Source organism: Coregonus clupeaformis, chromosome 29 (genome assembly GCF_020615455.1).
Source record: "Coregonus clupeaformis isolate EN_2021a chromosome 29, ASM2061545v1, whole genome shotgun sequence".
Classification (NCBI taxonomy): Eukaryota; Metazoa; Chordata; class Actinopteri; order Salmoniformes; family Salmonidae; genus Coregonus; species Coregonus clupeaformis.
Genome location: NC_059220.1, coordinates 27,159,308 through 27,172,019, shown reverse-complemented (window position 1 = coordinate 27,172,019; position 12,712 = coordinate 27,159,308). Strand labels below are relative to the sequence as shown.

Genomic DNA, 12,712 nt, shown 5'->3' with positions numbered 1-12,712 from the left:
CAATTGAATAAACTAGACAGAGCTCAGCCTTTTGCTGCCTTTATTTCAAATTAATTAACTTGTATAATAAATCATTTTGTAGCAAAAATAATGAGCAATCAAGTACATCACGAAACGGCATTTGTCGGCTTGCGAAAGGTAATACAGTGAAATATGAAACATTCCTAAAGTAAATGTTCAATAGGAAGAAAAGGTAACAAGTAGCTAACAAACAAATGATGATGCAAATGGTGTTCAGTTGCAACGTCCCTTATAGAAACAACCCAAGGCTAGAAAAAGCAGTCCAACAGGCTTACTGTTATTTCCCTAAGCCATACTTGTCTAAAGTAAACATTGTTATAGCTAAGTGTATGGATGGTAGTCAGAGCGCCTATCCTTTTGAGAGTGCACAGTCAAGGTGATGGCCCAAGTCAGCAAAACATACAGTAAACTGAGAGTGCCAGTCCCTGTCAAACACTGCTCTGAGCTGCCCCTGCAGAGCCTGGGTCCCCCAGGGCCAGTTTGGTGTGTGTTGGGAAACCACCAGCCCCACTCCAGCTGTGGTGTTGAAGTAGTCAGCTGACCAGTTAGACGTCCCTGAGGGGCAGAAGGATTGGGAATTCAGGTTGTTCATTACCTATAATGCCTTCATATATACAACTGTGTCTGTTCACAATAAAGTAGCATCATATTAAACTATTTTCTGAAAAGTCTACTGTAGGCCATGTTGATACAGCTGTCTAACACTTACCAATATATGCTACTTTATCAGTCACCATGTATTTATTATGGTTTACTCTGGAGTGGGGAATCTCCGACTGGTTCCCTACTGGCACAATGGACAGTTTCTGAAAAAGGGGACCATCTGGCATTACAGTACAGAAAGGAAGACAACCACATGGTTGAATAATAATACCAGTAGGCTATATGTGTCTTCCTACCACTTGAATGCTGATGTTCTGGGCAGGGTAATTCAGGGAGGCTAGAGACTGAAGGAAAGGCAGCATGGCTGGATCAGAATCACGTCCACAGCTGACCAGCAGACGGACCTTAACATTCCGCTCAAAAGCAGCCCTCTTTAATGCATCATCAATGGCCGGCCAGTACCTAAAGGATATATTAGAGGTAGATTAAATGAATCTAACAAAACAAGAAGGTAGAGTTGTAAGTAAAACTCAAGGGCGTATTGAAAAAGGCTATGAGCCTGGTAGGACAGTAGGTTCACCTTTGAGGGTGTATGAAGCGTGTTGTGGGAAAATACTCCATGACTGCCACATCAATGAAGTGCTGCGCCCCTGAGATCACTGAGAGGATGGCATTCAGATCCTGAGTCCGAGAGGTCGGGCAGAAAGAGGGAGGAGAACCCTGGGAGAGACAGAGGACAGACATGGCATGGGAAGAAAGAGAGGGCTGTGATGAGTAGAACTGTGATGAGATGGTCATTAGATGAGAAAGAAATCTCCATTCAACCTGTTATGTGTTGGACAATGGACACGCTCTTTAATTCTCTCAGGGTTTATTCAGATGCGACTGGTTTTATGGTCCAGGCCCTCTGAAAGCACAGAATGGGGAAGTGAAACAGAAGGGACTTACTGTAATGTAGATTTTGCTTGAAACATTATCAGTCTTCAGCAGCAAGGGATGCTCTTTGTTGATGGCAGTGTCATATTTGGAGGGCCAAGGGTCTGGGATGGAGCTGTTGTGATGACCCATCACCCAGTAGGACTCAAAGATCTTATGGAGGTCTTCAGCCAGACTGGAGCAGTTGTAGATCACCACTCCCAGTTCCTTAACCTAAGATGATCGTGCATTGTTACCTGTCATGACTCATGTAGGAGCAAAGCGAGTGAGATTATTCAATGGTAAGTGTATTATATCATCACTAGACCTTTACCTGTGTAAGAGCCCTCCAATCCATGTTGGCACTTCCTAGGAATATGTGTCTACGATCAACAATCCAGAACTTGCTGTGGAGTACACCCCCAGTCAAACGCCCAAAGTGCACCTTTCTTACTTGGACTCCTACAGAAAACCAATTAAATTACATTTAAAGATTAAAATACAGTAGGATAATATACAAAGTAACCTGATTGTCATTCAAGGTAGTGTTACCCAACCCTGGTCCTCCAGTACCCCCAACAGTACACATTGTCATTGTAGCTCTGGACAAACACACCTCATTCAACTCATTGAGGGCTTGATGATTAGTTGACAAGTTGAATCAGGTGTGCTTGTCCAGCGTTACAATAAAAATGTGTACTGTAGGGGCTACTTGAGGACCAGGGTTGGGAAACACTGATTTAAGGGGTGTTTTCAGACCTTTCTGTCTCAGAACCTGTAGATCTGTGGAGTTTGTCAGCATAGAGGGAATACTCGTCACAACCCTCACTGATACGTTTCTGGAAGGCAAAGCTCCAAGCTGCTCCAGTATGTCCTTTCCCTGTTGATGATGACAGTAGATAAAGTGCAGGCAAATTCACAGGGATAAATTTTCCTGCAATGGCTTTTTTAGAACTCACAGGTAAGTCAGTGGAAGAGTTCATATTGATGTCATCACCGGTAAGAGTCCAGTAGAAGGAAGCCACATCGACTTGGTTGGTTGCCATGGACAGGAGATCTCTCCAGGCCTTGTCCACTGGGGTCCCAAAGGTTGCATTGTCGTCATATTTCATATACAGGGGAATGCTCTCCACAAGGATAATTCTGAGGAATTCACAACAGGACCTCTTAATTACTAGTCTTTGGGGATGATTACAAACTGGAAACGAAGCACCACTTCCCTTGACAAAACTTTGACTGTTTTACATTGTCAATTGTGTTAAAGCTAAACGTATATGGGTACATGAAGCTCACCGGCTTTGCTCATCAGAAATGTTATTTTGATCAGTTCTTGTTTCTTGGAAGAGCTTGTCATTTTGGAAATGCTCTTCTTCTGTGCACTTGTCCAATATAGAAAAGGAGAGCAGTGCACCCAAAGCAGTCAAACATCCCACTACCACAGCTATAGACACAAGCTGTTTTGAGCTCTGAGAACACAGACACAACCAAGTGTGATGTTTATGAAAAATGAGGACAGAATAAATATATTTCAATATAAATGTAAACAGAAGTTAGAACATACTTCAGATGAGCTTCTACTGAAAAGTTTGACAAAATGCTTGACAAGCAATTCTTACACTTCGGTTGGGAACATAGCTATCATGTAAAGTCTTGTAAGGAGAGGACATCTCTGGCACTGATGTTCCTAACATCCTGTTGAAATCTAGACCTAAAATGTTATTGATCATAAATATCATTTTAAACATACATTTAAACAGCATTTAACATGCAAAAACTACTTACACAGAGTAAAGCAGGTGTTGTTTACTAGAAGGGATTTGTTCTTCCTCCACAGTCCACAGAAACTGATATGAAACTAAGAAGTATGACATTAACTGTACACAGTAATAGACATGGTTCCTGTTTCTTCTTTCATTTCTCTGACAGATCAGGACATATAAATACAATTACTCGTAAAACATGTAAATGTGTTGAGTTCTACAATATTAGGCCTATATCAAACAAGTGGCTTTGGAATAAAAAATAATGACAGTACACAACATAATTGATTACAAATCAGTTTATTACAAAAAATTGAATCCCATTTTCTAAATTATGCACAAAATGATTGAACTTTTCCAATAGATTAATTCTGGAAAACATCAATATAAAATGCTGAAGGAAGTGGAACTTTTCTGTTTAGGGTGCAAGAGCCAAACAACCAAACCATGATGATGACTTTGAATTGATATGAACAGGGTTAACAAAATGGGACTCATGACTTACACCAAGATATTTCTCATTTGACTGGAGCTTTTGATTAAGAACTACAAGGGATAGCACAAAGCAGAATAGCAGAAGCAATTCGAGCCATAGCAATCAAAAGCTCAGAGACAGATTTAACTGAGCTCACGGGTGTAAACAAGTACTGTACTTTGTGGTATGAAACCATATATCCCAAAAGGCTTTGTGGCACTGAGGGAAATTGCGGTTACTACTTCATGTACAGCTACACAAACTGGTTAGAAAAGAGGAAAGCACTTGTGGTGGACTGCAGTCCCTTCATTTCATAGCATTTTCAGCCTCCTCTCATTCTGGACTGGATAGAATTTATACAATCTTTAAAAGAATGAACGCAACCCCGTTACTAAAAAGGGGGGTTAAAGTGTAGCTTCTCAGCATATAAGGTTGAAGGGTCCTGATGGTACTACAATAGTGCAAAATACTAGATGGAGGTCATCTCTAGAGAAAACTCTTAGATGTGTACATATATAACAATAAATGTTTTTTCATTTATAATTGCACACAATTTCTGCTCATTGTCACTCACAACTATGATTAAATCATAACAAAACAAACAGCATGTGCATCTTGCTTTTGACACTGCACTTAATAGGCCTAATAAACTGGCATCAACAGCACAGGAGTTAATGTAGTGTGGCGTGCTTATTGATGGAACGAAGGAGTGTACAGCAATAAAACAGGAGGAAATATCTCCAGAAAGCGAAGCTGAAACTATCAGAGGGCATTTGAGTCAGTAAAGTGTTAACTTTTACTATAAAAAGAAAAGGAGAGCAACACACTCTAGGAGCTCCGATGCAATCATTTTATAACCAACGGTTGGACAGCCAAGTGGTCTTCATCAGGGTGATGACAAACACTGCGGGTCACTAGTTTATATCGTTTGAAAGGACACACACATACTTTAGCAAAATTGAAGCCACGGATCACGATTTAAACCGAGAAAGGGGAATCAAGAAGGGAACAGAAAGATAGCACTGCGAAATTGCTGACCACAGTATTGACAGCTGTGCAATCAACTGACAGGTTGACAATTAAACCTATCTGCAATACTAACAAACACATTCCAAATGGCGCCAGCTGGTATAAGTCCTGAATGAGTCCTGTGTTTTATTCTGTTTTAAAGCTTAAAATCTCTGGGCTGAGCTATGCAGCTACTCACTCCAGACAGTTGGCTGTTGCCAGGTGATTCAACCTAGATGTTCTACCGCAGCACTTAGCCGCCCTGCCCTGCCCACCCAATCATACAGTACTTTCCACACATACAGTACTTTTCACACAGAAGTTCAGTTCTGAGAACAAGGAAATATCTAGTGTCAGACATGAGAAGGCAGGCCTAATTCCTACCTTTGACTAAAGAATAAAAAGGCACAAAACACATCTGATCATGTTACTACTGGCAACGTGAGATACCTTGTGAAAGTGACTCCTAGAGCCATTCTTACATTTCACCTCGGTCTCTTTTAAGAGACCAGACAAATAACATTATTTTCTTAGCTCAAAAGCAAGTGTCCAAGTGCCAACTTATAAACTCTTTAATACTATATAAATCATTACAATTAAATACTTGATATACATTCTTCAAGTCTGGTCCATAGAGAGAAAAAGTGGTCAATAGAATGAGAGAAAATACAGTGGGGAAGTCTTGGATAAACCCAGTCACTGGTTTATCAAGGGATCCTGGAGAACTCCTTTACAAATATATATTTTCTCTACTTATTCATACATTTCATCAATCAATGTCAAAATATACTTTGATTTTCATCGTATTTAATTACATTAGTAAGAGATACTTCCTTAAATAAAACATACTCAAGCTGATTTTAAATATACTGTGCTCTAAGTTCATTGCAGCAACATTTTCCCAATTAATTAAATCACAGAAACAGGTCAATAAAATGCAAGTAATCAAGTATGCTTTTGTGAAAGTGAGATCAACTGAGGTATATGGCACAATAATGGCCTTGTCTTAAAGGGGTTTTCCCTCAGCTGAACTAACCAATGCATGGCTTTAGTGTGTCATGTACAATCCCCTTCTCACACCATGGCAGTTCAATACGCATTTCAGTTCTCTAGTAATGCACACACAGTGCAGTAGTGTCTTCGTGCGGTGGGGCCACAGTTCTCTAGCAGTGCCCATTTCCCCCTCTCAAATCCACTCTCTCAACACCTGGGATTGTGGCGCAGCAGTGAAGAGGCACTGTGTTCCAGAACCTCAGACCACATAGCTCTCTGCCTCAGAGGCCATGGCTGATCTCCTGACATTCTCACTGGGCCTGGAGCTGGAAGAGGAGTCCGCACCACCACCCCGCTGGGATCCTAAGGATCTCCAGTCTCTCGAAGGGGCCCTGGATGGCCTTACCCCGGCTGAGGAGGGGGCACTAGTAGTGGAGGTTTTGGCTGGCTCGAGGTTCCCACTGGGTTCAATTATTGTGTTGATGACTGGGAAGGGGACAGAACAATTTGGCATAAATCAACACATCTGAAATGCTGAGGGAGAAAAGCAAATGACAAAAAAAAAAAAAAGCTTTTAAGTGATGCTTGTTTACATGGAGGTTTTACTCAATATTTGTGAGGTGCACTTACCTTCAAGTTGTCTCTGAACTCTTCTGAGCTCTTTGAGAATAGATGTGATTTCCTGAAATACAGATAGGCATGTTACACTGCCGAGGGAAATAAACAATAGAGAAAATCATCGGAAATAACTACAAACCTGGTCAGATAAGTCTGGAGAAATACCAACCTTGTTTGAGCCTTTCAGGACAGGGATGTCGTTTTCAGCATTGATCTTTGCTTCAATTTCCTCCCAAACTTCCTGTTTGTTGTGGAATAGTACCCTGCAAGCACAAAAAACGAACTCTAGAGTACAGACAGAGCAACCACGTATAAAATGAGGAATTACTATACTGAATATCTGAGGTCCCATATCTCCCTAAGGATAGACTATCTGCCCAACACAGCACATTCCACTCACTCTCAGTCCATTAGCCATGCTGGCAGGCTGTGCTCACTCACTCACTCAGAGCTAACGAGATAACTGCATATCAGAGAGGATTAATACAACTTCTCATCTGGTTCTGGTATGAGCTGTGGGGAGAATGGCCTGAAAAAGTATTGTGAACTTTTGCACATGCTTCTTGTCTAGGTATACATTCTTACTTTATTTTCTCAGCTAGTTGCTCCGTGTTTTCTCGAATAGCCAGAGAGATCTGGGACACTGGAGTCAACATAAGATCATCAACAACAACCTGGAGAGAGAGATCATAGACAAATACATTCAGTCAGCTCTCCACTTCACAAAGACAAGGCTGAACACCATTGGGCTAAAGAGCAACTTATCAAGAGAATCTATTTGTAAAAATTGTAATTCTCAAAATGGATTGAAGCGGCATGAACAATGTTATTGTCTAACCTCTTCCTGGTTCCATCCTCTGTGCTCAGAGTTGTGTTCCTGGTCATTCATCATTGTCTGGTCGGGGTCACCGGTAGCAGGTGAACCAGGGGGAGCTCTCTGGTAGTTCACACCAGCTTTAGGAATAGGATGGACCAACTGCAATACAACAGGAGCCAGACACTCTCAACAGTTAAGGGTGGTTATTATTATGTGCCAATCATAAGGTAGCAGATATGGTAAGAAACAGCGATCAAGATGAATCCATGGATATAACCCCATTAATGACAGTGGAATGTTTTGCATTGGTCACAGATGTGAGAGCAACCAATTTAAATGTTGTTGTGAGAGTGAACTGATAAATCTGCACCTGAGAAGGCTGGGCAGCCTGAGGAGATGACTGTGCTGTCTGATAGCATGGAGTGAATGAAAACTCTTGGTTTATAGGTTGTGTATGTCTTCTCCAGCCATTATAACATGAATCAGTGAAGACAGGAAAGGATATACTGTATTGGGTGCTAAAGAAAATATTTAAATTGAAAAGCTCTTCATTAGGCCCATAAGTGTGTGACTAGGCAGTGTGGTTCACATACCTCGTCCCGGGCGGTCATGGTAGAAGCAGGTGTGTTGGCCACTCCAGAAGAGCTCTGAGGATCAGCATCACCAGCCACGTCATGGATCTCCCTGGCCAAGATGGCCAGATCTTTAGCCAGGTCCTGACTCAGTCTAGAAGGGGAGAACAGACCAACATAGGGACACCTCAGGCACTCCTCCAAGAGCGAAAAATTGAAGTTTTGCAGTTCTGAAGCAAGTTTTACAAATTTTGCCATGGGGCAGAGATTTTTTTTGCGCATTCTTACAGCCAATTTCCTGCAATTCTATACATTTTGCCATGACTTATGCCATGTTAATTATATCTGAGTGAGAGTGACTAACAAAATCCATGGGGGCCCCCTGGAGGTCAGGGTCCCTGGGCACGTGCCCTGCGCGCCTGGTCGGTATTTGGCCATGATTACTAAAGGTATAGCTAGCTTGCTAGACTAACTTACCAATCAAAGAATTGCTAGTCATCATTGAGTGACTGCTAATGACTGACATAACAAGAGAAAAAATGCTGATGCACAACCAAATTTCGAACTTGCACCTTGTGCATTGTACTATTCTAACTCTCAAAAGTAAGTTGAGATGTCGACTGAGATCCTAAAAATAAATACAAAAGGTCTGGGGCCCTAAGCGACCGCTTATGACTGGAGCCGGCCCTGGCTGTCCACCTGCTATCTCAACTCACTTTGCTATCTCAGCACTGTGGGAGGACCAGTTCTGGTAGGCGTCTCCCTCGTGACTCTCCTGGTCCGAGTCTCTTAAGTGAGGTTTGGGGCGCGGGGGGATGAGGGGCTGGGAGCGGGAGGCTGAGGGGGTCTGGGAGCGTTTGTGTTTAGGGGTACTCTGGTTACCAGAGTCATACTCCTCCTCCGAGGTGGAGGTGTAGTCAGAGCCTTTCTGTCGTCGTCTGGAGCCTTGGAGCCATGAATTGGTTTGAACGGTGTTGAGATTAGGAGAAGGAAGGCAGGTAAAAACAGAGAGACACCATGAAAAGGACACCGCAAAAAAACTACAAACCCCACATATCCCATAACACCCAAATATACCCCAGAGACCCATACAGAAGGGTTTTGTAGAAGTGCTCATTCAGATGGTAAATGTACTGATGCAAGATCACAACCAAAATCTTTCTGTATATGTTATTCATTAGGATTTTATTTTATTCAAAAACATTCACAACCTGAAATGAGCACTCAACCCAACAATAGTAACGGCTACTGTAAAAAATAATAATGTTGTTGAAGACCATAGAAGAAGTCACAAAGTAAAGAAAAATGTAATTATTATCGCTCAAAAGGATAGTGTACGTACGTTATTCGACATTTGACCCACCTTATTCTCACAATATTTTCTAGACAGTCATGTTATCATGATTGAACATTAAATAATGATTATGAGAACATTGTGCAGATGGTATCACCTTTCACCACAGGTATTCTAGAGGACATTCCACGGTAGAGTGATGCTGACACTTTAAAAGCTATGTCAAATTGTGCGCTGACTCATTGGTCTCCCAGTCACGGCTGGCTGTGACACAGCCTGGGATCGAACCCGGGTCTGTATTGACACCTCAAGCACTGCAATGCAGTGCCTTAGACCGCTGCGCCACTCGGGAGGCCCCCTGTTACCAAACTTTGCATCTGCACTGTTCTTCAACTAAATCTGTTTTTGTAAAACTTTCAGTGGAAATTGTTAAAAGTCATCCTTGTGCATAGAGTTGTATGGTTTGTTTAACTTTGCAATCATTGGTTTTTGTTATGCATTCATTTTAAAGTGAAGAATCGGCATCTCATGATCATTCTGTTACCGTGAAATTGCCCCTAGAGGAAATTATTGAAGGGGTTATATAGCAATACAGCATAAGTGTTGTTAGTGAAGGTCCTTATTACAAAGCCAAAGGTCAGGGACCTTTAAACCATGGCTTATGAAACCAATCTCCAGAAGAATACAACCTCGGCTTGCCCCCTTGTAACTTGTTAGTTGGACTAATTGTTTCAAACTCACTTAAACCAATTCATCCAGATCATTAATAGGACTGGTCTCCTTTATGCAGACCTAAAATGTGATGCTTCCAATCCAGAAGTTGTCATTTTTATGTTTCATTACATTTCTGTAGCATTTCAAGATTGGCTGGGACATATTTAAACACTTATTAAGACATATTTTTCCACCTGTAATGATCTCTTTGTCAAGAGACTGCAAAATATGATATAACATTACAAAGAGGAGACTGTGTTTGTAACTCACTGGCTGTGCTGCTGGTGTATTTGGCACTGCTGGAGCGGGTGATGGGCTTGCCGGGAGCTCCAGAGGCCCTGCCTAGCGCAGGCTTAGAGCTGGGCCCGGCGACGGAGGCCTTACGGCCAGAGCCGCTGTTGGACTCTGTGCTGCGGTTGGAGAAGCCTGTCCTGGGTGCGGAGGACTCTGTATCACTGGGAGTGGTGAAGGAGCTGGTCCTCTTCCGGGGCAGAGCCAGCATGTCCAGCCTGGAGAGCTGCTTCTTACTGTCCTGGGAGGCCTTGGTGGTCCTGCTGGCCTCCTGGGAGATCCTGTCCGTCTCTGTGCCTTCGTTGTCGGACGCCTCGCCCAGGCGAGCCCGGCGAAGCATGGAGGCTCTAGTAGGCCTTGGGGCATACATGCTGTTGGAGCGGCTCAGGGCCTGGGCCACTTTGGAGGACTTAGAAGAATCCTCCTTTTGCAGGGGGGCGGTGTACTTCTTGCGTGCAGTGGGCCGGGAGCCCTCCTGGTCTGAGGAGATGGTGTCAGGCCAGTAGGGTAAGCTGGAGCTCTGGGGGTCATCACTAAGGTCCATGGAGCCATGTTTTCCCACACTGCGTCTCATCCCCAGCCTCCTGCCTGGTTCAGGCTTACTGCTGCTGTCCGCTCCCTGAGACCACCGCTTCTCTGACAGGCGACCATGGGCTGATGGCTGGCGGATGGACTCCTGGGTGAAGGAGCTGGCAGAGGACCTCTCCCTCTGAAGGCCACAGGTGATAGAGGGCTTCTTGGATCCGGTCTTGGGGGCAGTTTGGTTGCTGTGCTGGCTGGCGGTGCTGGCTGAGTCCATGTCAGACTCACCAGACAGAGCGTCATCTATGGGGCGGGGAGCTACGTCAGTCTGGGCCTGGAGCTTGGCCTCCAGGGCAGCCAGAGCGTCCTCAGTCTCCTTGAGGTAGGAGTGGGTGTCCTGGCTGCAGATACCCTGGAACACCTCAGCAGGGTCTGGGTCATTCAGAGCAGGCTGGCTGGAGATGTGGGGGAGTTTGGTGACCTGTGTAGCATCACTTGGCTGGTCCTTAGTGAAGCTCTCCTGCCTGACCAGAGACACTGAGATCTCCTTGGGCTGAGGGCTGACTCTGCCCTGGTAGTCCAGGTTGGAAGCTGATGAGTTGGGCTTCACAGTCTTCTGTGAGTCCTGTCCACCCCGTTGTTTGGTCAGGGTGGCTGTAGAGAACTGTGGTGTATTGGGAGGAGGTGGTTGTTTTCTCTCAGTCTTGGGCGTATTGGGTCTGGATCCCCGCTCCTCAGAGTCAATGTAGAATGATGTAGACTTGGCTGGGAGTCTGGGCCTCTCCTCTTCTCTGTTCTGAGATAAACTATTGTCTGTTGTCTCTGGTGTGGGCGTCGTCCTCTGCTCCACAATGGAGCCGTCGTCTGACTTACTGGCATCACTCAGGCTGTCTGGGTCCAGGTCGTCCTGTACATACAGGTTGTGGCCCTCCTGTGGGCAGGGGGTTCTGGAGCTCTTCTCTCTGATATCATAGGTAGAGTAAGTGTCCTGATGGATTAGAATGCTGGGAGTTGGAGTCTCATTCTTCTCCATCAATGGTGCCTGAGGCAGAATCCGCCGTGTTCTGGAACTCTGGCCTTTCGATTCCACACTTTTGACATTCCGACTGAGCATCGCCTGATAGCCGGTCCTCCCACCAACTGAATGGAAACAGAAGGATGCATTTTTTATGAAGTTGATAATCAGGACTATAACTTCAAATTCTGTGCAAATTCCCATGTCTTACCTCCTCCTGACAGCTCAATCTGTGAGGGGATGTCGAAGAGGCCTGAGGTGGGGCCAGAGTCTGTGTAGCTGTCTGCCAGGCTGGCCCAGCGAGACACCCACTTAGAGCCACCAGACAACTGCACGAAGGATCACTCTAGTTATTCACGTCTCAACAGCAGTCAGTAAACACAATAACGCTTACAATAGGAGGAAAAATAACACAATCCCGTTCAAGAAATTATATTCTATGATTGAAAAATCTATTAGGCGAATAGACACTTTTACAGCTTGGGATGTTGGGATATTTTTTATATCTGAAAATGACACTTTATGACAACAAAAACATTCCAACCGCCACAAACCCATTCCTATTCCTCAGATAGAAACCAAGGACACCACCAGAGAAAACCAGTTGGTCACACCCAAACCCAGCAGGAAGTAAAGAACTACAACAACAACACCCCCAGAAACCAATAGAGACTACACGATATCTGCGAGGGAGATGAGGAGAAACCATTGAGAATCAAGAGACCAAAACATGCAGATTTGTGCTTCCCAACTCGAATAGCTTATTGACCCAGCAGATTAATTGATTGACTGATTAATTAATTGACTGATTGATTGTTTTTTTAAATTGCGTTAACTCTGGGAATCTGTCACCACACTGAGGCCAGCTGGGGGTTTACCTGCAGCAGATTCTGTCCTTGCCCTGGAGCTGGACTTATATCCACAGAGCTACTCTCCCTATGCTCCTCCCTGTCCTGAGCCTTAACAGGCTTATATGCTGCTGCTTCAATGTGGCTGGGCTGCTCTGGCCCCTCAACAACACCAAACACCTGTCAGAAACAAAGCATGATGTGTGAGTGTGAATGCTGTCGCTACAGGGCTGGAGGCTCATGGGG

The 12,712-nt window shown here is 44.1% G+C and overlaps 2 protein-coding genes across 5 annotated transcripts in view; both read right to left on the bottom strand.

Moving 5' to 3' along the window:
- Positions 1-8: 8 nt before the first annotated feature.
- LOC121544379 (5'-3' exonuclease PLD4) lies at positions 9-3,402 on the bottom strand. 3 transcript variants are annotated; one of them, XM_041854314.2, is made up of 11 exons: positions 3,322-3,402; positions 3,156-3,247; positions 2,833-3,005; positions 2,499-2,682; positions 2,299-2,419; positions 1,874-2,001; positions 1,573-1,773; positions 1,205-1,344; positions 921-1,086; positions 731-827; positions 9-576 (listed from the first exon to the last, which is right to left on the bottom strand). In XM_041854314.2, exons 2-11 carry the CDS (start codon positions 3,228-3,230, stop codon positions 371-373), a joined length of 1,491 nt encoding a protein of 496 aa, XP_041710248.1. In that variant the 5' UTR covers positions 3,231-3,247; positions 3,322-3,402; the 3' UTR covers positions 9-370. The 3 variants fall into 3 exon arrangements, with proteins under 3 accessions (XP_041710248.1, XP_041710249.1, XP_041710246.1); XM_041854315.2 differs by having other exon boundaries at positions 3,156-3,241; positions 3,322-3,351; XM_041854312.2 differs by lacking the exon at positions 3,322-3,402 and having other exon boundaries at positions 3,156-3,312.
- A 178-nt stretch (positions 3,403-3,580) lies between these two features.
- Positions 3,581-12,712, bottom strand: part of LOC121544474 (centrosomal protein of 170 kDa protein B-like) — a 51,041-nt gene continuing 41,909 nt past the window's right edge. For both annotated transcript variants that reach the window (XM_045209146.1, XM_045209145.1), the window contains exons 10-18: positions 11,830-11,947; positions 10,061-11,743; positions 8,499-8,727; positions 7,804-7,936; positions 7,232-7,369; positions 6,979-7,067; positions 6,563-6,656; positions 6,406-6,457; positions 3,581-6,261 (exon numbers count right to left, since the gene is read on the bottom strand). In XM_045209146.1, coding sequence (XP_045065081.1) covers positions 6,035-6,261; positions 6,406-6,457; positions 6,563-6,656; positions 6,979-7,067; positions 7,232-7,369; positions 7,804-7,936; positions 8,499-8,727; positions 10,061-11,743; positions 11,830-11,947 — 2,763 coding nt within the window. In that variant the 3' untranslated portion in view covers positions 3,581-6,034. The remainder of the gene's footprint in view (positions 6,262-6,405; positions 6,458-6,562; positions 6,657-6,978; positions 7,068-7,231; positions 7,370-7,803; positions 7,937-8,498; positions 8,728-10,060; positions 11,744-11,829; positions 11,948-12,712) is intronic.